Source organism: Thamnophis sirtalis, unplaced genomic scaffold, assembly GCF_051295495.1.
Source record: "Thamnophis sirtalis isolate CommonGarterSnake01/CBP01778 unplaced genomic scaffold, rThaSir2_p1.2 scaffold_6, whole genome shotgun sequence".
In the NCBI taxonomy this organism is placed as follows: Eukaryota; Metazoa; Chordata; class Lepidosauria; order Squamata; family Natricidae; genus Thamnophis; species Thamnophis sirtalis.
In genome coordinates this window covers 120993855-121020707 of record NW_028261386.1, presented here as the reverse complement: position 1 = coordinate 121020707, position 26853 = coordinate 120993855, and the positions used below count along the sequence as shown (strand labels likewise).

At 40.1% G+C, this 26853-nt stretch overlaps 1 protein-coding gene across 1 annotated transcript in view; it reads right to left on the bottom strand.

The window, feature by feature from the left end:
* The window catches only part of IMPG1 (interphotoreceptor matrix proteoglycan 1), a gene marked incomplete at its 5' end in the record, with an annotated part of 87897 nt that extends 76780 nt beyond the window's left edge, over window positions 1-11117 (bottom strand). Inside the window, 2 exons of the mRNA XM_087719041.1 lie at window positions 5849-6082; window positions 11054-11117. Coding sequence (XP_087575167.1) covers window positions 5849-6082; window positions 11054-11117 — 298 coding nt within the window. The remainder of the gene's footprint in view (window positions 1-5848; window positions 6083-11053) is intronic.
* Window positions 11118-26853: the final 15736 nt, after the last annotated feature.

The following is a 26853-nucleotide window of genomic DNA, read 5'->3' as shown; positions in this document are numbered from 1 at the left end:
ATACCGGTGCCTGCATGGAGCACAGGGTACTGTTCCGGTATGGTGCTCCGGAGGGCCCGCCCACCCACCCACCCTCCTTACCTGTATTTGAGCTCTTTGGTGCTTCCAGGCACGTGCACAGCGTGCATGGTGCCTGCGCGATGCTCTGCTGAGCAGCTGCAGCATCACGGAGGTGTCGCAAGAGGTAAGCACGCATGCGCTCACTGTGTGTGTGCGTGGGTGCTCTGCACACGTTCATGTAGTGGATGCTGGGCCATGTGGATCCAGAACCCACCACTGATGCATGTGACGGAAACCTGAAGATCAGGTGGCCGGCGCACACATGTGCACCAGCCAGCTGGTCTTTCGGTTTCCAGCACTCTGAAGCACATGTGCATGCATGCACTCACATGAATACATTCCTGTTTGGGCACTTGGTACCAAAAAGGTTTGCCATCACTGCCCTAGAAGGACTGTCTCTTGTCTCTTGAATATTATCCGCAGTAGGATAATCTAGGCCCTCCAGGGTTGAAAGAGGAAATTAAAAACAGCTTCAAAAGCTCAGTAGTTTCCCTATCAAATCAACCACCATGAGATCTGTTCTAACAAGGTGCACACACAAAACAACCCCCGAAGATGTATAATGTCTGGTCTCTAGGCTTGATGGTGCAGGCACATTTCCACCACATGGCTCTCTCCAACTCAGTTACGTCACAGAGAGTGACCGTCAGGTGTTATGTCCTTACTGTCATAGTAAGCTGGGTGCTTACTGGCCTTTGCAAAGAGGAGACATTAATGCCATTAAAAACCTTGGAGTAATAAGTTCCCGTATTAAGGGAACAAGCTAAAATCTCCAAGGGAACCGAGATGACCTTTTAAATATAAATCAGTACAAAACTTGACAGGACTCATAGCAAAAGAACTTTCTGTATGAATTTTCTGAGTGGGGCAGAATCCCTATTATGTAAGATACAGAGGCAGCAATGAAAGAGGCCCCATCCTTGAGAGAAACAGGTTCTATGCTTTAAATATGAAAAGGATGTGATTCCACAACATCCAGAGGATATTGATTTTCAGGATCTAGGTCAGTGATGGTTAGCCTTTTCCTGACCGAGTGCCCAAAGCACGTAAGTGTGCACACGAATGCATGCATGTGCCCCTGAACCCCCAAAATGCAATGTACGTGCAGCCCCCCCATGCACCCCCATGCATGTGCCCCCACATGCCTTGCTTCTCATGCATGCACAGCAGAGACCCAAAGACTAGCTGGATGTCGGGAGGCATGCACACATGTGCAGCAGAGCTGAACTGAGGCGACAGCTCACAGAGAGGGCGCTGCGTGCCACCGCTGGCATGCATGGCATAGGTTCAGCATCATGGACCGAGGTCATGAGGGCTCTAGGAAAGAATAGGAGGTTGAAACTACAATCCCTGGGTATCCAAGGCAGGCTATGTGGCCCTAGCAAGAACATACCGCTACAACAATGTTGAACAACTGTTCTTCAATCTGTCTTAGCTGACACTGGATAGTGGTGCTTTGATGACATCACAGTTTAATACTGAGGAACATTATTGATGTGTTCTTTTATGCAAAATCTCCTACCGAGGCAGTGGTGGGTTGCCAGCGGTACGCCCCAGTATGGGCGTACCGGTGCCTGCCCAGAACACCAGGTACCGTTCCGGTATGGTGCTCCAGAGGGCCCACCTGCCCGCCCTCCTGACCTGTATTTGAGCTCTTCAGTGTTTCCACGCATGGAGCATACAGCACCTGTGCAACGCTCGTGGAGGTGTTGTGGAGATGTCACAAAGTGTTGCATGAGGTAAGGATGCATGTGCGTGCTGGGTGCGTGCACGCGTGTGCTGCTCATGTTCATGTGGTGGACGCTGGGCCCCGTTGCACCATACGGGTGCCAATGGGATCCAGAACCCACCACTCTACTGAATCTACTGCACCTGTGCGACGCTCCGCGGAGGTGTCGCGGAGATGTCACGAAGTGTTGCAAGAGGTAAGGATGCATGTGCGAGCTGGATGCATGCATGCATGTGCTGCACACGTTCATGTGGTGGACGCTGTGCCCCGTTGCACCATACGGGTTTCAACGGGATCCAGAACTCACCACTGTATTGAGGCTACTGCACCTGTGCGATGCTTTGCGGAGGTGTTGCGGAGATGTCATGAAGCGTACCGTTCCGGTATGGTGCTCCAGAGGACCCACCCGCCTGCCCTCCTGACCTGTATTTGAGCTCTTCGGTGCTTCCACGCATGGAGCATACAGCACCTGTGTGACACTCCGCCGAGGTGTCGTGGAAATGTCACAAAGCGTTGCAAGAGGTAAGGATGCATGTGCGTGCTGGGTGCATGCACGTGTATGCTGCTCATGTTCATGTGGTGGACACCGGGTCCCCGTTGCACCATACCAGTTGCAACGGGATCCAGAACCCACCACTGTACTGAGGCTACTGCTTGCTTGCTGTATCTTATCACAACCAATTCATATTCATATGCTGATGGCTAGCAGTTGAAGGGCTGCCTGTCAGAAAAGGACTCTCTTTTTCATTCTAATTGCCGAGTCTTGTAGGAAAGGCCATTTACAGGACCGCTTGTGAAGCAGGCAGGAAAGGAGCTCTGTCCATATTCTTCCCAAATTATTTTAATATCCTGCTAATGGAGCTGCAATTGGTTTGAATTCTCTGTGCTTTCTGTGGGGGGGAAAAAAACCTCATCAAGACCAATGTTTTTAATGCGGCTTTATGCGATTTGTTTTGCTAATTCTGCAGAATTGGTGTCATTTTTATCTTGTGATTATTGTTGTTTTATGGCCGCGTGTTTTGCTTTATAATGATTGAATTACTTCAGTATCGAAGGCTGCCTCATGTTTATTTTAAATACATTCATAAAATGAGTAATTTAATTAAATTAACCAAGTAACTGATAGTAGATTACTGTGGCTGAATTAAAGGAGGTTGTTAAATAATGAATACCATAGAATTCATAGACAAGCATTATAACAAACTGACTGCTGAGTGCAACTTAGCTGGAGTGCAGTATTATATTACAGTGCATTGTAGTCCAAGAAATGAGTTGCAGTTAACTCAAGCATATTCCAAAACTTAGGTTTGGAAAGCTTCATTTAAAAATAATAATCACTTTTTCATGTAACCCCAAAGGGTGGGCAACAGCTAAAATAATGTTCTATATCAGCATCTCGATACGTGTTTGTTTCAAACTTGGCAACCATTAGACTTCAATTCCCAGATTTCCACAACCACTTTTTATCCTGGAGTAACTCTTGAAATAGTGTTCAGGTCTCAATAAACTCCTGCATAACAATGTTTATATCTACAGTTTAATAGCAATAGCAATAGCAGTTAGACTTATATACCGCTTCATAGGGCTTTCATCCCTCTCTAAGCGGTTTACAGAGTCAGCATATTGCCCCCAACAACAATCCGGGTCCTCATTTTACCCACCTCGGAAGGATGGAAGGCTGAGTCAACCCTGAGCCGGTGAGATTTGAACAGCCGAACTGCACAACTGCAGTCAGTTGAAGTAGCTTGCAGTGCTGCATTTAACCACTGCGCCACCTCAGCTCTTTAACACCTCACAGTATATCAAGCTAAAAACGAAAAACGCAAAGAAACCCAGCTGAGAAAGGCTGGTCTAGCGTACGGGTGTATTTTTAATGTCAGATTGCCACTTTCTAAGTATGGGCCGCCCTCTGTATAGGGAGGGCAGGAAGAGAGGACCCCATTGTTCACTGATGTGCATGTGGTTTCTGCCTGCTTTGAGTTGAAAGTAATGTTTAGTGGATTCTACTGGCTTAAGCTTGGATTGTCAGCCCTTGACAATAAACCCCTGAATTTTAATAGGCTACTGTACAGAGATTGCAGTGGTGGGATTCAGCCAGTTCGCACCTAGTTGGAGGAACCAGTTGGTAAATTTCTAAGCAGTTCGGAGAACCAGTTGTTGGAAGAAATCTCCTTTTGTTTTTTCCCACTTTACAGGGTTAATCCTGTAAGGAAGGCAGGAAGGAAACATTCTGGTGTTTTCTAGCCTAATCTTTATTGCCCTGCATACAGAAACTGCCTCTCCAGTTAACCCTCATTACCATTGTAACACCTAAGGCGAAGTGCCCATCGACCTGAGTGACATTGACTTGGCCACGCCCACATGACCACCGAGTGTTGCCTACCCAGCTTGTCATTAGGGCAGAGAACTGGTTGGTAAATTATTTGAATCCCACCATTGAGAGATTGGATCTATACTATAAGGCAGTGACGGTGAAGCTTTTCAGCACCAAGTGCCCAACTGCGTGCTCTGGAGTGCGGGAAACCAGAAGACGAGGTGGTCCTTCAGATTTTCCAACCGTGTATCCTTTGCCAGTATAACTGTGTCCCATTTTGCAGCTGGTAGTCCTGTTTCCTGAGTCACAATAGTGTAAGCTCTGGTATTTCAGAAACAGGACTGTGATGGCGAACCTATGGCATATGTGCATGCAGAGTTCTTTCAGTGGGTATGCGCCCTGGCCACCTGGTCTTTGGGTTTACAGGGCTCCAGCATGTGTAAAGATCAGCTGGCTGGCATTCATGCGCACGACGGAGCCCTGGAAGCCCGAAGACCAGGTGCCTGGTGCGCATGCCCACAGAGAGGGCTCTGCGTGCCACCTCTGGCACATGCGCCATAGATTTGCCATCACAGCTGTAAGGTAAAGATTTTCCCGCACTATGCACTAGTCATTTCCAGCTCTAGGGAGTGGTACTCATCTCTGTTTCTAAGCTGAAGAGCCAGCGCTGTCTGAAGATGTCTCCATGGTCATGTGGCTGGCATGACTAAATGCCGAAGGGGCTTCCCAGCAAAGTGGATTGGGGTTAGGGTTATTAGGTTGTTATTAGTTGTTTGTTGAAGGAGCGCTTTTGTTGGCGTGCTGTTGTCGGCGCGCTTCTGTGCACATTTGTCAGCACAATTTCGACCTCACGGTTTTCTCGCCGCGGTTTCATCAGTGCGTTTTTGTCAAGCGCGCATTTGTCGGTGAACCGCTCCCTTCACCCAAAGCCACTTGGTTTTCTTACTTCCAATTATCAACAGCAATTGGGACTGGCCTTGGAGAAAGGAGTCAAACAAGTGCAAGACCAGGTCCAGGCTCCACAGCCAGCCCAAAAGGATGCCATAGTTGAGAGGACAAGAAGAACAAGGATGAATGCACTACTCTCGGCATAGTTCATCCACAAGTGCAACTGTTTCTGTATCATAATTGGGCCTGAAACCTTTCCTTCCCTTCCCTTTCCTTCCCTTCCCATCCCTTCCCATCCCATCCCATCCCATCCCTTCCCTTTCCCACTTGCCCATTGCCTCTTCTCCGTATACTAATATTTTATAATAAAAGTTGTGTTAAAAACCCCAACAAAAAGCCTCCATCTAAATAAAAAGCTCTGAATTAAAAGATGCATTCTGTGTCCTCTTCTAAACAATAGCAAGCAGGGACCCAGCATAACACACCCTGCTCCATAATGTGGGATCTATACAGAAGAAAGCCAAATTAGCTGTGCTGTTAAATGCTATAGTGGAATCTGCCAAGGGGACTACGCTGAAGATCTAAAAGCACAAAGAAGATTATGCAGAAATAGGCAGCCCTGCAAGTCATTTCTTCCTAAGATTTCTGGATATGAAGATCAAAACGTAATAAAAAATAAAATAAAATAGGCCTCTTAGCTTGATTAGTAGACTTTGCACTGATTTGCCAAAGACCACCCACTGTCTGAAGAGCCACTGTTAAATTCATTTCTAGCAAGACCTAGCAAATAAATGTTGCATGGATATGGATACAGGATAAATAAAAGATGATAGGAAATAATAGAGGTTTAATCTTACCTCTTAGCCTATAGTAAGCTTGGTGGCTTGCTAAAATTTGCTTCACTGATTCTTGAGGGCAGACCTTCACTCCCGTTGAGATAAAAGAGGATCTCTTAGTTCGATGCTTGGGCATATCAAATATCCTCCGAATAGTTGATACTTTAGACCTCTTTGCCAAGTTTTCTGACTTTTCAGAGCCTGAATCCTCTGCCAGATGTTTGGCATCATTGTGATTAATTTCATTAGGGGTTTCTGTAAGAGGAAAGACACAAAAACACATCAATGAAATTCAATGCATAATTATTATCGGCCAATAAGAGCTATTGTAATAATAATAAGTTAACAATAATAATGGAAGACACAGTTGCTGGTCAGTGGCAATAGACTGGAAGAAGTTAACCTCAAAAGAGGAATATTTCAAGGAGACTCATGCTCACCACTATTATTGTTATTGCACTGATTCCTCAGGCAACAATACCGAATAAGTCTCAGCTGTATGGAAAACTATGATCTGAAATAAAATCACTGCTCAACACTGTCTATATCAGTGATAGTGTCAGCCTCTGCTTTGCTGCTGCTTCAGCTGCCATGAAACAGGGAGGGAGGGCATGGTATTTGGGAGGGGTTTACTAATTGTGCTGGAGGAAGATTCTGGAGCTCTGCTGCCTGTTGGACTACGCATGCGTAGGAGGTTTCCGCCAAGACTAACGGCACCGACATTCCATCTTAGTGATGACTTTTGAAGTTATCTCACACCTGACACTTAGGAGAATTATGATTGGACTGTAACTGTGATGCCAAGGGGTGGGGAATGGGTTATTCTATATATCAATCGCTTTCGCGCCTAAATAATCAGTCTTCGCTTCGCTACGCCTTTAATCATTTATAATTAGTAAAAGTACACTTGATTTCTACCTATGGAGTCTCGTGGTCTTCTTTCCTAATTACCCAATGAAGAGGTGCTGACAGATAGTCAACCTTTTTCTACCTACCGCCCACTAATGGATCTTTCTTGATGGAAAAATTTCCGCCCAGTTTTTGCGCAAGTGCGGAACATGAGCATATTTCTTTTTTTCAGACATGGGTTCTAAATTTGTTTCACAATTTAACAACTACTTTTACTCTTACGTTTTGATCTGCACTCCACACAGTGCTTTTTTCCCCTCCTCTTTTCCCTTTTATTACAAACACCAAAAACAATGCTGTATTAGGTGCCAATTTTTATTAAGTGTCAACATAAAAAAAAAATCCTTTTCCTGCCTTCTTCTTCTTTACCTTTCTTATAGTATTTCACTATATCAAGGATCTCTTTTTCCCTTTTTTATTTTCTCCTTCTTCTTCCTTTACTTATTTCTTTCTTTTATTTTATAAGATAACAAGACTTAATTTATGAGCCAGACTAAACACTGCTTACTCTCCTCCTTTATTTTATCCCCTTTTCTCTATTTTTCTTCCCTTTTTTGTTAATTTTTTTTATCTTTTCCTTTTTATCTCCTTTTTTTGTTTACCTTCCTTAGGGCAATGTACAAAAGTAAGGCTGAGCTAGTTAGCCCACTTATTATTATTAGCCAAAAACAATTCTCTCCTGCCTATAACTTTTCTTTCTCCTATTTTGCAACTGCTCTGCTCCACTTTATTTTATAAGATAACAAAACTTATCTGCCTGTCCCTGATATCAGTTTCCACTCCTCCCCTTTCTCTTCCCATGTGGTTGCTTGTTTGTGTGCACACACATGTTAGTTTATTGATGTGTGCGCTCGTGCCTGCCCACTCGCTCAAAAGGAGGTTTTAACCTCCGAAGTCCCTACCTCCCACCTGGAATCCTGAAATGCCCACTAGTGGGCAGTAGGGACCAGGTTCACAACCCATGGTCTATATAGACCGCCAAGATATTATAATAGAGATTGTCTGGAAATGTGGCATCCTCATGATAACAGGGGGAAAATAGTGAAAACTGAAGGAATTGAGGTGTCTTGTGGAAATAACACCAAAGATATTCACTGTAAATACCTGGAACCATTGAGAGTAGGCAAGAAAATGCATCAGTAAAGAAGTATAGAGCTAAGTATTACAATATGGCAATGTAGAGAAGGAGTGAGACTATAATGCTAGGTGGGAATGACCTTGGGAGACCAGATGAATAATTTTTTTCCAAGGAACGGTCAGATAACAGGGAACATAGTCCTCAGTCACATAGTGGGTGGAGCAAGAGACAAAGGATGGACCCTCCTACCCTAAGTTATTAGGATGTAATGGTGGAAGTGGGAAATTATACTTTCAAACTTGCAAGATTCTGTTAAGGTAGCTTCACAATAGAATTAGCTGATCTGGTCTTGTTTCCTGTCTGCTAAAGTGACAGAAATGGAAAGGTTGGGGGATGGGGAAAGAAGAGAGTGAAAATGTCCAGTTGCATGAAATAATGGAAATAATGAGAGATAGTCTCCAATATGAACATTGCAGAAATGTATCCTTAATTTGTTGGTATGGGATGAATTAGTTTATAAACATTCCACTGGAATTGAGTTTGTAACTCCATTTTTTAAAAAAAAGATTTGAAACTGCTTGTGATTCTAATATGCCAAGAGAGCTGGGGGGAGTTTACAAGTGGTAAAAAAATAGTCTTATGAAATAATAAAATCTAGAGACAATGGGGTAAAAATTACTCTTGCAGAAAATGCAGGATTTGTCAAAACGTAGACAGCATTAAATGAGTGTGAATAAATTTGTCAAGTCTAGATTCTATGCCTGACATAACTTTACAGGACACTGTAATTTATTTATTTTCCTTAAACTAAGACTAGAAATACTGGAGGTTTTATATTCCATTGAATTGAAAAAAAATCTTTCCAGCTTTGTGAAGATAATAAAAGAACAGTTAAGTACTTATGTTGTAAATGCTATTCATTTAGGTTTGACAGAATTATAATATTAATTTTGAATGTCAAGGTTCCTCTGGAATAATATGGCTATTTCCTCTGGCATCCATCCGTCCATCCGTCATCCATCCATCCATCCATCCATCCATCCATCCATCCATCCATCCATCCATCCATCCATCCATCTATCTATCTATCTATCTATCTATCTATCTATCTATCTATCTGTCATCTCTTCATATATGCTTATTTTACAGCTAACCAGGATTAAAAAGAAAAAGAAATGGTGAAATATATTTGTAAAGCTTTCTAAAGCACAAATTATTATTCTAAGAAGCCAACAGTATGTGTACAACTTGATTGCTGATTTCTGACTATAGATTACAAAAGTATTGGGGGAAAAATGGGTTCATCAAGGGAAAAGAAATTATTTTTTAAAGATCAAGTACAATATATCAGGGAATTACCGTAGCACATCACGAAAATCAAGAGCTAAATATTTAGTTGAGCTTTGCAAACTTACATCAGTGTTTTTTCTTCTATAAAATTAAGCTCTTAGCCACGCCATAAACACTAATTATTGTGTCACTTCATATTAGATAGATTGAAAGAAAATAAAAAGGGAAAGAGGCTTCATCTTGACAATCTGGAAATAACTGGATTGAACTTTAGCCAACAAAGAAAAGGGAAAGAAAAGGCCCCTTCAACAATATATTAAAAGTTGTCTTTCAAAATTAGATAATTCATCACCTTAGTTTCTGTACCCCATCCTAAATTTCATTACAAGCCTCAAGCAATGTGAAAAAAAGTATATGAGGGACATTTGCATATGTCATTTAGGCTCGCCTGTCCTGTAATCATGGCAGCTTAATTTCAAATCAATTTAAGAAAAACAATTCTGGAACTGAGACATTTTGACAACTGCTCACAAGATATTCAGTCCTGACTGAAGATATTGGACAAAAATTTGGAAATGGATGCAAGAAATTACAGGAGAACAGATAAAATACAAACTCAAAATCTTTCTACTAGGAATAATCAAAGGGAAATATACAAAGAAAATTAAGTACATATTAACACATCTGCTAACTACAGCTAGAATAGCATTTGCCCAATGCTGGAAACAAAATAATACCCCCCTCGGACGAATTAGTGATTAAAAAAACTTTGAATTGTGCAGAGATGGACAACTTAACACTGAAATTAAAAGATAAAGAAGAGTCGGATTATTATGAAATTTGGAACAATTGGTATAAATGGCTGCAAAACAAGAATAAAATTAATTAAGCCAAAAAACAATATGTATAAATATATATAGAACTGTGTATAAAAGTGTGTAAATATAGAAGCTAAATATTATATACATGTACAGGTATGATGACATAACAATGTTGATGTAATGACTGTAAGGTGTTGTAGAAGGGAAAAAATAATTTAAAAAAATCTGCTAAACCTATCATCCATCCATCCATCCATCCATCCATCCATCCATCCATCCATCCATCCATCCAGCCAGCCAGCCAGCCAGCCAGCCAGCCAGCCAGCCAGCCAGCCAGCCAGCCAGCCAGCCAGCCAGCCAGCCAGCCAGCCAGCCAGCCATCCAGCCAGCCAGCCAGCCAGCCAGCCAGCCAGCCAGCCAGCCAGCCAGCCAGCCAGCCAGCCAGCCAGCCAGCCAGCCAGCCAGCCAGCCAGCCAGCCAGCCAGCCAGCCAGCTACTATCTATCTATCTATCTATCTATCTATCTATCTATCTATCTATCTATCTATCTATCTATCTATCTATCTATCATCTATCTATCTATCTCATGATCACGTGACTATGGAATGCTGCAAGTGGCTGTAAAAGTGAGCCAGTTCTCAAGCACCCAAAATGCAATCATATCACCATGGGTGTATGTGTAGCTGTCGTAACTTTGAAAACAGTTCGTAAATCACTCTGGGGAAGTCTGTAGTAATTTCAAATGATCATTAAGTGACTGGTCATAGGTTGAGGACTATCTGTACAATGTAAAAACTGCAACAGTCACTATGTAGGCAGGCAAGCAGAAGACTAATAAAGTGCAACCATGAACACCAACTAGCAATCATAAGATACACCAAAACCTCCATATTCTCACAACACATGGACAGAGTCAACTATAGTTTCAACTGAGAAGCTGTGAGCATCCCAGAGCAAGCTAAATCCAAAAATGCTAGGGAATTCCTGGAAGCTTGACATTTAGGACAAACCAGCCATCAATAGACATATAGAGATTAATCACATTTATACCCACTCAAAAGGGATAATTAAAAAAAAACTAAGAGGGAAAGAAAAAGAGTGGAATACATCCTCTCCAGCAGTCAATACTTAGAGAAGCAGGGATTAACACCAGACAAACAATCAAGCAGAAAACAATACCCTTTTCAATGAACAATCAAGGAGAAAACCATACCTCCACTGACATTGTCAAGGCAAGCTACTGTATATAAATAGGGAGCAAACCCCACTGGCACTGACACTGTTACCTAGTTGGGTAATGAAATGTCTACAAGCAAACAACTAAGCTCCACAGTGCAACTGTGTTACATACAAGAAAATAGTTTTTCTATTGGAAGACAGAACGTATAGCACATACATGCAGTGACAACACCGCCTTTATTTTTAAAAACCTTTTCTTATGAGATGCTTTGTACATTAATAACTTCTAGACCTTTGCTTAGTACTAAAACACCACATCAGGTAGACGTTTTGCATAAGACATCAGAAGTTGCTGGCTTGAAACCATTTCTAGAAATTACTATTTTCTATTCCTCTCCTAGCTCGATTTCCCCAGGTGGCTGAAAGCCTTTGGGCTTTTTTTCTTTTTTAAAGTAAGTGCAGCTTACATTTCACTGTTTTTCCAGTTTCTTAAGGTAAAAGGGGTTCACACTGTGGGAAACGGTTTTGCCTCAATTATCTGGAAAAACAATGAAATGGTGGGACCTTGCACACACACATATATATTTCAGAGCGTCAACCAGCTAGGAAAAAGTAGCTGGTTGTGGAAAAGAAAGTAAGAATTAAAATAATGGCCTTCCAGGTTTTGAACCAGCAACCTATATGTGCTATATGGCTTTTTAAATCACTGCAATATTTGCCAGGGATATCAGACAGGTGAACTTCGAATAGATGAGTATAACTTTTGGATACACTAAAGGGGCATTTCTTCTTCTGAAAAGCATTTCAATGGACTGCTGAGGTGAACCTGTTAGGAAATAAAACAGTCCTGCCAAAATGCCACATCATAGAAAAAAGACTTCCCTCCCCCCCCCCCCAAATTACGGGAAGAAAATAGATCCAGGGATCAAATCTTGTACCGGAAGAGGGATTAGATAAAACAGACATGATCTGTTTTTGGTTTCACATTCAAATAATAGGTGGCTCAGTGGTTAAGACGCTGAGCTTGTTGATCAGAAAGGTCAGCAGTTCAGCGGTTCGAATCCCCAGTGCCGCGTAACGGAGTGAGCTCTCATTACTTGTCCCAGCTTCTGCCAACCTAGCAGTTTGAAAGCATGTAGAAATGCAAGTAGAAAAATAGGAACCACCTTTGGTGGGAAGGTAACAGCATTCCGTGCGCCTTTGTCGTTTAGTCATGCTGGCCACAAAACCATGGAGTCCTCCGGGATTGGGTGGCCTATAAATTGATTTAATAAATAAATAAATAAATCTCCGGGTAGTGCTGGCTCTTTGGCTTTGAAACGGAGATGAGTACCTCCCCCTAGAGTCGGGAATGACTAGCATAAACATGTGAGGGGAATCTTTACCTTAATAGTTGTGGTCCTGTTCTGATGATGAGGGAGATTTGGCAATACGGATATGCAAAATCAAGATTTTCAACAAATTAAAAAAACCAAAAAGATTTTGGTAGTCTTTTTTTAAAAAAAATAAAACTATTTAGGTGCCTAAGTAGAAGTATCGCCAGGCTTGGAAACCAGGAAGAGTTTTTAAGCACAGGTGTGGAATATGTGGGGCAAAAATAGAGGAAAAAGTAAAATGGGCTGTTTGGTAAAATTGCTAAAATCTATCTGATTCATAACAAAGATGAAAACAAACCTGAAACCATATCCTGCTGTCCTTAAGCACAGCATTTTGATGTACTTCATAAGTTGTCTGCCTGGAACTAGGGCTTCAGAGAAAGCAGATCTCATAACAGGATAAGGAAATGCAACATATGTATTTAGCATTTAGAAATCCACTTGTAAACTTTCCCTCAGCTCTTTTGGCATACTAGAATCACAAGCAGTTTCAAAACTTTAAAAATAATTTTTTGGGAGTCATGGAGTCTATTCTAATTCAGCATTCCATGGTGAATAAGGGCTTTTTTGCTTCAGTATTTTGCAGATGGAACAAATATATAGAGACAATATATTGCTGAGTCATAAGTGTCTATCAAGGCATCTACAATCAAAAGCAGGATCAAGTACTCCTAGGACAGTGATGCTGAACCTTGTTTGGCTCGTGTGCCAAAAGTGGGGGGAGCTCAGGAGGGTCGTGTGCAGGCGTGCCACACCCATAATGCTATGCGCATGACCCCAGTGTACATGCATGCACGATCAGCCCTCCCCCCATATTGGTGTGCTTTTTTCCCCCTCCCCAGGCTCCAGAGGCTTTATAGGAGCTTGGGGAGGGGGAAAACAGTCTCCCCCTGCCCCCCTGGAGGCCCTCCAGAGGCTTCAGGAGCTTCCCTGAAGCTTCCGGAGCGTGAAAAACTGGCCCTATGGGCAAACCGGAAGTTTGGGAATAGACATCTGGTTTCCTCGTAGGGCTGGTTTTAGCCCTACGGAGCCTTCAGGGGCCTTCAGGAGGCTTCCCTAAAGGCTCTGGAGGGGAAAAAACAATCCTAGAGCAAACTGGAAGTCATGGTTTGTCTGTAGGGCCATTTTTCATCTTCCGGAGCCTTCAAGGGCCTTCAGGAGGCTTTCTTGAAGGCTCCAGAGGGCAAAAAACTACCTTACAAGCAAACCGGAAGTCACTTCCGGTTTGCTCCTAGGGCTGGAATGTTTTAGCTCTCTGGAGGGCGAAAAATGGCATCAAAAGAAGGCCAAAGCATGCTGGCAGCTGACAGGGCAACGCCTCGCATGCCTGACAAATGGCTCCGCTTGCCACCTGTGGCACGTATGCCATAAGTTTGCCATCACAGTCCTAGGGGTTAATGGTTCTTGGCTGCTGGTATGGAAAACTCCTGGGTCCTCTACTATGTTTGTATATTAAAATAAAAATTAGTTGGTTTTTGGTGCCTATACTCAATAGAAGAGCCAATGTTTATTGTGACGTTCTGTGAGAACAACATACATTTCATTCAAGTCTGGGCAAACATTTGCATCTGGAAAGCCTCACTTAACTGCTTTCTTTTTTTTTTTGGGGTGGACAAAGAGTAAAACAGGTGGAGTAATAACACAGCAGATTGGTTTCCAAAGTTTATTTTCTTGCATTGCTTGTTGTTTCTTTCAATAATGTTTAGCCTATTGTAGGGTTTACTCCAGAGGTGGGTTCCTACCTATTCGGTCTGGTTCGGCTAAATAGGTAGTAACTCCGGCAGACACATTACCGTACCGGTTCTATAATCGGCAGCACCATCTTGATTTTCTGGTCTGCATATGAGCGGAACAATCTTCATTAAAAAATGTAACTTTATTCATTTTTGAATGAAAATGTGCATGCGCAGATCATTTTAAATGAAAATGTGCATATGCACGGAGTGCAATTTTTTTTTTTATACTACTGAACTGGTAGTAATGGCGGCTGGAACCTACCCCTGGTTTACTCCATAGTTTCCTTTAATGTTTATCATCTCAAAAATGGCCTGACACTATCCTAGCAGTTGTTAGTATTCTTTGTGAGTGATTCCAGGAGCGTAAAAAAAGTTTTGGGGGGGCCACGTGTAACCCCGGACAGGCAGGTTGTCCGTATCTAATCTCCTTTGTAGCACACATTCTTTCATACTGTTTATAAAGTATGAATTAAACTCTTGATCCTATTAGTTTAATTTTAGTCACATTTTTACTAAAGACGAAAATCATACAGAATTTTTAAAGCATACGGTTTTAATGAACCTGTTTTGAAATACCTCACCTTCAAATAGCTTATTTAAGACATGCAACATGAAGAATAGCTTTTCGTATATGCATTTCTTCTTATTTCATCTACCAGCAAGTGTGCTTCAGGATCATCCAATAATGGACACATTTTAAGTTCTTTAAGAGTGGGTAGACCTGAAAAAAGATCAGTGCTAGGCATGGAGCTTGGTGCTGATCATCAGGGAGAACCAGAGATGTTATGTTGGGTGTCCATGTCCAAAGAAAGGGGCTGAAAGACTGTAAGACTTTTCATGCTGAATCTGACTATTTAGGCCAGTATTTCCAGCAAGAATATCACTCAGATGGAAGGCCAAATATAGACTCCAAAGGACAAGATGCTTGTGAAATTAATTAGGCCTAACATCTACAAAGTTTGAAGGTTCAAATTTTGGACTTTCCCAATTTCTCTGATTATAATGGAAAAGAGGATTTCTCAATCTGTCCCTTCCAGTAAAATTAATAATTTCCCACCTCTTTAATGATGGCTGCTAATGATTGTTAGAATGGTGCAGAGGTGGGTTCCTACCAGTTCGCACCTATTCGGTAGAACCGGTTCGTCAAATCTACTGAACCGGTTAGAAGAGGTTCCACCAGTGGACCCGGAAAGCAGGCGACACCTACAGAAGAGGTCCCAAAATTTTTGAAACCCACCACTGGTCCTTGGATATGATTATTCTACACTATCATGCTCCTATTTATAAAACTCAGTGCCTCTGTGAAAGGTAAGGATGACTACTGCGTTTGTGGTGCAATCAGAACATTGCGTGTGTTGAAGTTGTTTTAACGCAAACCAAAGATGCCTTTTAAAAAACAAGTTTACATCATATTCTTATGCATGCCAGTGCTGTGTGTGAGATAATTTAAGGTGGTTCTGACAAGTGTCGTCGGCATCTTCATATCCGGTCACATGGGCAGCAAGCCACTCTCATCTGGTCACATGGGTGGCAAGCCACTCCCACAAAGGAGGCCACTCCCACACAGTAGGTTTGAACAATTTTTGAAATCCACCACTGGAATGGTGGCAAGAGAGAAGGAGGATTTTCTCCCTCTCTGCCCAAGGTTGCCATAATCTTTTTTTGGGGTGGTGGGGTAGTGGTGGATGCATTTCCAAAAGAAAGCTGGAACTTTGAGTGAGTAAATGTTTAAATGTTTATTCCATTTGTATGCCGCCCTATTCCCGAGGGACTCAGGGCGGCTAACAACAAAGGTGGGATGGGGAATGCAAATAACAAAACAAAGACAAAACAAAACAAATTAAAAAACAAAGCAACAGTCGCAACAATTCAAGTGGGGCTGGGAACTCATCAGCCCCAGGCCTGCCGGAACAGCCAGGTCTTAATGGCTTTGTGGAAAGCCTGAAGGGTGGTGAGGGTCTGGATCTCCACGCGGAGATCGTTCCAGAGGGCCGGAGCAGCCACAGAGAAGGCCCTCCCCCGAGGGGTCGACAGTCGACATTGGCTAGCAGATGGTATTCGGAAGAGGCCTAATCTGTGGGATCTAATTGGTCGTAAGGAGGTCTCAAGTACCCAGGTCCAATACCATGTAGGGGTAACTGTAGTAGGCATAGGGAAGGGTTGTGAAGGGAAAAAAAGAGAGCTGTTGCCAAAGAAACAGTCAGATAAGTAGGGCTTGAGCCTGGGTCAAGAAACTAAATTTGTGAAAACATATCAGACAAGCCACTCCCTAGTTTGAATGACAATAAGGTGAGGGAAGGTGGAAACATATTCAGAGTTGAAAAATTCTGTTACTAGAGCTGTTGCAGCAAAAGTAATCCTGGCCTATTGGTTTCTTAATCTGGTCTTCCTTGTAAGGCTGACATCAATCTTGCAACTCTCATACACTCTATCTGAAGAGGCAAAATATTTCATTTTGGTTACTGGAGATGTCCTCCAATCAGTGGTGGGTTTCAAAATTTTTAGAACGTCTTCTGTAGGTGTGGCCTGCTTTGTGGGAGTGGCTTGCCAGCCATGTGACCAGGGTGAGAGTGACTTGCCGGCCATGTGACCGGGTGGGAGTGGCTTGCCATCCATGTGACTGGGTGGGTGTGACCAACTTGTAAAATGTGGTGAAACTCACTTAACAACACTCTTGCTTAGCAACCAAAATGTTAGCTCAGGAACTCTGGCATTGAAGTGTGCAAGTCTTAAAGCTGTCAAGTTACAAGGCCCTTGCACCCCTAACTCTTTAGAAAAAAAAACCCAGCGGTGTTCAAACTTGACAGCTTTAAGACTTGTGGACTTCAACCCCCAGAATTCCTCCTCTCGCTCTTCATCTTGATGATGTGCGGACGGGCGGGGGGAGGGAGCTGGAACCGGTTCTAAACTGTAGATTTGTGGAACCTCTTCTATAGAAGAGGCTAGAACTGGCAGGAACCCACCCCTGCCTCCAATCCTCAGGGCACACCACTATCTGCTGTGTACATTGTTTCAATACTATCAGCTTGTGGATGTATAAAATTACGAAATGCCACTAACTCAACAGTTGGCATAGAATTGGCCTCAACCCACAGCAGTGGATCAGCCTGCAGGAGAAATATATTTCTATATTTTGTTGATAGCTTGCCAGAAAACTTTGGAGGAAAGCACTTCCTGACTTTCACGATTTAATGTGAACTGCTCATGGTGGGCAGTGAAATTTCCCATAGATCAGTGGTTCCCAAACTTGGCAACTTTAAGACTTGTGGACTTCAACTCCCAGAATTCTCCAGCCAGCAGAGTTGAAGTCCACAAGTCTTAAAGTTGCCAAGTTTGGGAACCACTGCCATAGATCATACTAGAGTGATTGTTATGTTAAGTTCACTAAAGGAAAGAGCAGCTGGAATTGGCAATGGTGATATATAAACAGGCCTCAAACACAGGAGGGGTGTGCATGCTAGAATTGCTGAAAGGGATTTGGTATGGCTTTCTAGAAAACATTTGATGTCTGCCAGACCTTCAAAGAAGACATTTCGCAACTAGGGCTGAATGCAAGAGAGAGAGAGAAAAAAAACCTTCCCTCCCCTCTAACAATCAGTGGAGACTGAGGGAACTTTCCCAAGTGGGTCTTATAGGCAAGAAAGGGAGAAGGTGGTTTAGAGATTAGGTATCTGAGTGCTTGGAAGATTGGCTCATAAATAAGGTATTTTTTTCCCCACAGTTTGAATAAAGTGGCTGGAATTTCTTCTCAGTTAACATGAGCTGTGGGGAGGCAGATGGAATTTGCCCATGAGTTAGAAAGTAAGCCAATCTGTTCCATCTGTTCTGTGTCTGCAACTGATATCTTGACCATGGAAGCATTCAGTTGTGCATCAGAGTATTCCTTTTCCCCAGGAAGACTTTGTAACAAGGTTCAGTTGTGCAATATGTAAACAAAGCTTCATTCTGGACACATGAGACACATAAAATTATATTCAAGAACGATGCTCAATGGGGAAAAAGCCCATCTCATTTCAGTTCTTAAATAGTTAACTAGCTGATAACCCGGCGTAGCCCAGGTATGTATTTATCCCAATCCTGTATTAGAGGGAGCCTCCTTGTGGAGTACTGAAAAGCCATTACCATGGCAACTCCACTGTGCTGTACAGTAGAAGCCATTTTAACAGAATCTTAACAGAACTTGAATCCAACATGCACACTATCACTGTCAAAAGTACAGTGACTTGACACTATAGCTAGAATTCGGTCCTTTTCATTTCAGAGGACCAGGCGTTCCGGAGTTATGATGAAACACACACACACATGGACATCCCCCCACCCCCACACACCGAGGGATGTTAGGCAGGAGTGGGTTTCAGCCGGGGTTACTGGCAGTTCACTTGTGTGTGCACTTTGCATGCGCATGCATAGTTCAATGGAAATTGTTCTGCGCATGCGCAGAACTAAAAAAAAGATGGCGGTGACCAGGGAACCGGTTCGGGGGTGTGGACAGCCTGGGTCGCTGCCGGTTCTCTGACCCAGGCCAGCATACCACTACCGGTTTGGCTGAACCGGGCCAAACCCGTAGGAACCCATCTCTGGTATTAGGTGTGTATTACCCACACAGTATTTTTTTCCAGAGAGTAAGTCATCTGCGTGCCAGGTTTTGCAACTTCTCTTCCCTCTCAGTTTTAAGAAACGAGGGAGAGTCCCTTCTGAGACATTTGTCAAGCCTCCATTCCTTCTGTGAGCTAAGCTACCTCTTATCTGAGCCATGCCTAGTCCGTTGCTATTGCTATTCCTCCTCCTCCTCCTGTTTCTCGAGGATATGCTTACAAATCATTGCAGCTATAAACTAGAATGGGAAATTGAAAAAAAAAAAAATCTTGGAAAAAGGCAATAGTAAATCACTTCCATTGCTCCGTCCTCCCAATATAAACATTTAAAATTCCAGAAGCCTAGGTGCTTAATTCACAACCTCTTTATCTTTGACATTTAATAAACTAAACTAATATATTGGTTTTATTGCATTTCTTATATCTGCATATAACATATTCACCGATGACAACAAGTTTTGCCCTTTTACTTAGTTCCCGTAATTGGCACAGGCATTTGATCTTTTTTTCTACACGTTGAAGACTGCTGTGGAAATATTGTATGTTGTCATTACCATTCAGTTGTAGATAGGCAGGCATCTGTCATACTCCAGTGATATTTCATTATCACTTAACATTTACATCCAATTTTTCTCCTTCGTATTTCGATACTGAAGAGTTCACTCTTTTCCAGAGGGACCTCTTTTAGGCATTATGCTTTGCAATATCTCTCTTAACATCAGGATCACCAATTTTATTTTTACAGTAAAACTGAAACCAGCAACAGCCCTCAGTGTTAGAGAAAAATGCCAACTTATTATAATTATCTACTGCTGATTAATTTTATTGGCTTTTGAATATTCAATGATAGGTTGTTTTCAGTATAACATTGGAACTATCAGAACTTAATTTTTTTCCCAGACAGACCAGGGAGACATTATAATTAAAGAAAATAAAGACAAAGAAAAAAGTTACAAAGAACAGGCTTATGATCTTGACATATTATTTCTCTCTCTCTGTCTCTCTGTCTCTGTCTGTCTGTCTGTCTGTCTGTCTGTCTGTCTGTCGGTCTCTCTCTCTCTCTCTGTCTCTGTCTCTCTCTGTCTCTCTGTCTCTCTCTCTCTCTCTCTCTCAGGATCTATCATAATTTCATTCTTTCCACAATGTATCTTTTCCAATCCTCAAATCTGAAAATCAGTTTTTTTTTCCTTTTTCCAGCAATTTTTTAAAAAAAAATCTACTCACTAATAAACACAGTAGTTGAACAAACAAGTTCTTTTTGCCATCTCTGCTAGTTCCCGTATCTTTTCCACCATTCCTCCATTGTGGGTATTTTAAAGTCTTTTCATTTTTGTGCATATAATAGCTTTGTGGAAGTCATCATATACATGGAGTCCTTGATTTACAATAGTTGATTTAGTGACCATTCAAAGTTACAACACCACTGGAAAAAAACTGACTTATGACCATTTTTCACATGTACAACTGTCGCAGCATCCTCCTTGGTCATGTGATCAAAAACTCAGATTTATCACGGTTGCAGTGTCCCTGGGGTCATATGATCACTTTTGTGACCTTCTAAACAAGCAAAGTCAATGGGGAAGTCAGATTCACTTAACAACTATGTTATTAACTTAACAACTGCAGTGATTCACTCAACAACTGTGGCAAAAAATTAGTAAAATGGGGCTAAATTCACTTTAAAAATGTCTCATTTAGCAACATGAATTTTGACCTGATTTGTATTCGTAAATCGAGGACTACCTGTACATAAATACACTTTCTTAATTGTATATTAACCTCTCGTCAAAAAAAGGTTCAGAATCAGAATATTTTAAAAACGTATTATAGACTGCAAAAGGAGTTCACCTTGGAGGGGTGTTTCTCATATTGCATCATATTAAAATTATAATAAGTATGATGCATATGACACTGAAAGAAATAATTGCACATCATGTAAAAGGGCATTGACACATCTGCAAAAGCCAAGGACTTTGGCAGACAAATTAGTAAGGAATTGATATTTTATTGGGAATATAAATTTGCTAGTGAGTTGCAAAGAGTTTTAAGCCTGTCACAGATATACATTTATTGTAAAATGGTATGAGCATATGAGCTCAGATACTTGGAAAGCAAGAACCATCATTCTTTGTATTGCTAGGGAATAAGCAAATTGTTGAATGGAAAATCATTTATTTCTTCCAAAAGTTGTACTAGAGGTTTGGGATATAAAGTGAGGGGATGGATTAAAAATACTTAGTTAATTTAGTTCATTTGATTTATTTTAGGAGTCAAACCCATTTTTTTCTGAATTATTCCCTTTGTGCCTTCTCCTACATGGTTTAAAAGTCTTTTTCTCCTAGTCTCCCCTGAGGCTTTTGGGAACATAGAATTGATTGACTGCGGGAGGGAGGAGGAGCAGGGGGGAAAATGAACATGCTTAAAATAATGTGTGAATCAAATTGCAGGTTTTCTACATGTTCAGTGCAAAGCATAATTGAAACTAAGCCACATCGGAAGCATATAATTATTTGCAACATTTATCTGAAAATGCAAAATACAACTAGCTATCACGTTTAGTATTATCATATCCTTTCATATTGTTCAGTGTGCTTGGAAAGTACTGTAAATTGATTAATTTAAAACCGAGACACATGTACTCACCCTCATCACAATATAGATACAAAGAGCATGACCAATAGCAGCATCTTCAGTGAACAATAATTTAGGAGACAGCCACTTTACCGCAGCCTATTAATTTGGATCATTACTGGGTGTAGAACCTTTGATTTGTGTCATCTCTTGTTCTCTGTAAGATTTTGTTTTGTTTTAACTTCTTACTATTTAAGTTGTTTTTTACACGATGTGAAGATTTTAAAAATACTCTGAAAATAAATTATATAAATTACTGAATAAGATAGCTATCCCAAATTATTTTCTTAGGGATTGAATTTGTCCCATGAATACATTTCAAGGTCGTTTGCAGATTTTGAGTTAGAGAACTATTTAGATGAAATACAATTAAGCTGATACAACAGCTGTTATAAGAATTCTATTGTGGATAAAGAATATAATTTGCAGAGCGTTATACATGTATTTAATCTATACATGTATTTAGCCTATGTTGATCATTATTTTTTAAAATATCTAAATTTTTAATATGTTTATTCATGGCAACTTCATCAAAATTAGTCTTGGAATATAATTTGTACTTTTAAAACATTATTAATTCTTCCACTATTTCTGATCCAGAAGGTAACAATTTGGATTCTTATTTTATTGTTAATACTTTTGTATTCTTTTTTCCTAAATTAATAAGCCAATATTTGTTTTATTTGCATATTCAAAGTTTTTCTGTTTATTCATTTTTATTTTCAATAGAAAAGGAAACACATAGTTGAGTATGAACTGCGGAGTCCTAGGTTCTCTTTGAGTTTTATTGCTAGCAGATGTTTCATTACCCAACTAGATAATATTATCAGTGCTAGGAAGTGTGTGGTTAACTTCCTGTTTATAAACAGTAGCTTGCCTTGCCATTGTTAGTGGTGGTCTTTGATTTCCTGTTTTTTTAAATATTGGACTGAATTCAATTTTTAAGGATGGATTTGAAAAAGCAGCATAGAAAGTGTATTGACATATTTGAACTCCGGTGTTGGAGAAGTCTCCTGATAAAGCCACACATAGCCAAGAAAACAAATAGATCATATCAGTCCAAAATTCTCATGTGAGGCCCAAATGAACAGACCCAAATGATATTTTGGACACATTATGCAAAATTCCAGCTCTTGCTTTTACAAGTTGGGAATTATTGGAAAAAGTGAAAGAAAAAAAGAGAGGGAGAAGGAGGGAGGGAGGGAGGGAAAGTGTGTGACCAAAAGCAAGGATTTTATTACAGTGGTGAGGAGTGCACCATTGGAGGACTTGAAGGAGCAGGCTGGGAACAAGTTATCATAGAGAAGATCTATTTATGGGAATGTCCACCTTTGGCAACTTTAAGACTTATGGACTTCAACTTCCAGAATTCCCTGGCCAGCATGGTTGACTAGGGAATTCTGGGAGATGAAGTTTGCAGGTCTTAAAGTTGCCAAGATTAGACACCCCTGATGTAATATCTAAGAATTGACAGTAATTCCCCCCCCCTATACTTTGTAAGCCGCCCTGAGTCCCCTCAGGGAAAAGGGCGGCCTATAAATATTAATAAAATTCTAAATTCTAAAATTTGATGGCACATAATTTGATGGACACAATCAACACCTAACATTGCATACATTTATATATCTGCACTTCCAAGACCAGCATATGGTTAAAAGGTTTTATGAACAAGATGTCTCCAGAGACCCCACTGTGCTTTAATTTTTTATCTTTTAGTGATAATTTTATTCCAGATTGCATTAAATAGATACAATTAATATAAACTATAAAAAGTAAAAAAGAAAAAAATGCAAGGAAAAACAAGGAAACATTGAAAGAGGAAGAGATAACTTTCCCCTTCATCCCAGCAAGTATAAATAACTTTAACAACTTAACTACATCTCGTAGAATCAACAACCTCCTCACCCCGTATCTCATCTCATTCTCTATTAATAAATCTTTAAAGCCTTATCATCCATCCTAATCAGCAAAAGTCCATTAAGGCTTACCAGAAATAACAACATATGTATTATAAACTTGATCTAATAAACCCATGTGAATGGGTTCCTTTGCCTGATAACATCATAACTGTTTTAACCTTAACCTAATAATTTTTAAATGCAATAAATGAGTTCTTCCCCATATACCTCTTATCTTTAAACAAAACCTTAAATCAACCATTTTCTAAATTTACAGTCTGGTTTCCAGGTTATAATAGATGGAAATGGGGACCTTTTCTCTAAATAAATCACTGCGATAATTTTAGCTCTTTTATTGGTACATTAAACTAAGAAAATGCTCTATTACCACATTTAATTTTTAATCCTATGCAAAGATACTTTGAAAAGGTTCTTTAAAATTGAAATCAGTGAGACTGACTTCTGACAAACTACATCTAGAACAGGCTGTTAAACTTTGGAAATTCAAATATATTCCAGTGTTAAGGATTATGAATATGAGTAAGAGGGATTATTGATGTGTGCGCCTGCACTGTCAAGCATCAAATGTTTTAAAACACTTTTTTTTTAAATGATGGGATATTTTTCCAGTCTGTTTCAAAAATCCAGATATAATATAAACTGACAAAATGCAACACGGTTTGTTATATTTTTATAGGCTGTCAAGATATAGATGTTTACTTTGCTCAGTGTTAAAATATATGCAATGGAAGAATTATAAATTCAGCTGATCAAAGGATTTTTGCAAAGAATAAGAAAAAATGATTTTTAAAAATGTTACCCCTCTCTTTCCCTGACTTGGTTATACTTCTGCTTTTTCTAAAACATCTCATCCACCAAATATTTAAAGAATAATTTTTATTGCTTCATCTTGTGGAGATTAGTTATAACTTCTGCCAAGAAGCTTTAGATGTTTATTAATTTTCCAGAATGCCAAACCAACACTTACTTTGGTTTTCAGATGAAGGAAAATGCTTTCCCAATAATATGAGATAATGCTCTATCTGCCTTATGCATTCAGATATGAACCACCCTCCCTCCTTAATTGTAATTTTTAATGTGAAAGTTATTTATTTATTTATTCGTTTGTCACTCATGTACAAGATAACAGGAATAAGAATGAACATTTGCCATTTATCGTTGATGCAGTGTGTAGAAAACTCCCAAAGTCATTTAAGAAAACTCAACAAGGGATGGTCCTCAAAACATGGGGTTATTTCATGTGAATTGGATGATAATGAAGTAGGGTAGTATCAGGAAGTGTAAGAAGACTACTAATCTTGAACTCATCAAGCTTAGTTAGAAAGGAATTGGAGGCTAAAACATTTAAAGAACGGTTGCAGAAATTGGGTATGTCTAATTTAAAGAAAAGAAGGACTAGGGGTGATGATTATGATAGCAGTGTTTCAATATCTAAGGGGCTGCCCCCCCCCCCAAAAGAGGAAGTCAACCTATTCTCTAAAACACTTGAAGGCAGAACAAGAAGCAATGAATGGAAACTAATAAGGAAAGAACCAATCTAAAACTAAGGAGAAATTTCGTGATAGAACAATTAATCAGTGGAACAATTTGCCTCCAAAAGTTGTGAGTGCTCCAACACGGAAAGTTTTAAAGAAGCGATTGGAGAATGATTTGTCTGAAATGGTATAGATTTTCCTGCTTGAGCAGGGAACTGGACTAAGAGGATTTCCCTTCTAACTCTGTTATTCTATTAGAAAGTCTAAAACTGAGTGGGAACTGTACTCCTTTGTTGAACTCATCACAGAGTGCATTGATCATTGCACTAGGCATGGTTCTACTTCAGTAGGATTTTTCTGGAACTTTAGCCTAAGGGATAAGGGAGTGTGTGTGTGTGTGTGTGTGTGTGTGTGTGTGTGTGTTTGTGTGTGTGTGTGTAAGGGAGAGAGAGAAGGAGAATGAGATCGAAGCTTTTAGTTCAGAAAGTAAAATAATAAAAAGTTGTAAACCCCTGCTATTATTCCGATGTCTGGATAACTGCAAAGAAGAACTGGTTCTGGATAAAGGTCCTTTAAAAAAACACACACAAAAGGGCTCTCTTTGTGAATTTGTATGGGCAATTTGTTGAGTAAATTTATTTTAATTTTTGTAAAATGCCAATTTAACTGCAAAAGCCATACAGCTATAGCTACATTTTGGTTAATGCTTTAGGAAAGCATTCATTTTTTTTCCCTTGCCTGAAATTTGTATTTTTAGAACACTATTAAATTATTATATTGATTTAGAAATGAAAGGTAGAACAACAAATAATAGTTTAAAAAGTCAATTTAAGATTTGTAATACTTAAGTTTTCCTCCCAACAAACATCTTCTACTTATTGATGACATAATTAAACTCATTACAGGTATTAAAAAGTCAGTAAATTGTACTAAATTCCAACTGGAAATCAGATTTCTGGCTGCTATTGACCTATTTCTCTTTAATACTGGTATTGTAATAAAAATGTCTTCGGATCTGATAAATGTACACATTTATGTATGCTATTTCCTCTTAAATCCTCTGTGTTAATTTGGAGCACGACAACTTCTATTAATCAGAAATGCTTCATCTAAATGTATACAGCGATTCCCAAATGCTACATTGAAATCAAAGCAAAATAATTAGTTAAAAATACATTTGATTAAATTTCAGGACAGATATACTTTTTTTTTTTTGCTTTTCCAGAGAATGTTTATTACCTCTTTTGGTTTTTGAAATTAATGGCTCTCACTGAAAGTTCTTAACTGAAGTCATTTTTATCAAAAGTAATTGCTTTGTTGCATGCTAAAATTAGCACTCTAAAATGAAGGAATCTTTTCTATGCTTTGTAGACTCCAAACTTTCCTGGGATATTTTTTTAAATGCAAAGGTTGAAAACAATTATTTATTTTATTAAGATTTATAACAGGAAAAAAGGAATAGCCTAGATTCTATTGCAACTACATCTTAGTTTAAACAAAACATATGCTAAAGTCACATCTTTCTAATTCCCCCTCCCCTTCTCTCTGTTCTCTCTCCATCACTTAGTTGAAGTAACGTACGTACAGTACACTTTAATTCACACTTACCTTTGCTTCCTTGAGCTTGGAGTGTGAAACAAATAATAAGACACATTAATCCAATTTTGAAACACATGCTTTTTTCCCTCCTAAAAAAATGCCCTTCACAATTTTCATGAGTAGTCATGCGGAAAAATGAATTAGGAATGACTGAACAAGAGATCTCCCTTTAAAGTAAGGGAGTAAAATGCCCAAATCTCCTATCAGTTGACTTTTTAGAAAATGTGCTTCCAAATATATATATATATTTAAAGTGTCCTCTAGTCCACTGTATAATAACAGATGTGGAATATAAGTACTGAGCAAATTCTCAAGCCAACATTTCTAAGCCAAGAGAATGGAAGTAGGACTAGAGTAATAATTCTGAGAGAGTGACAAAGTTTGAACAAGAACAACAAAGCCTAGTGCCTGTTTCTGG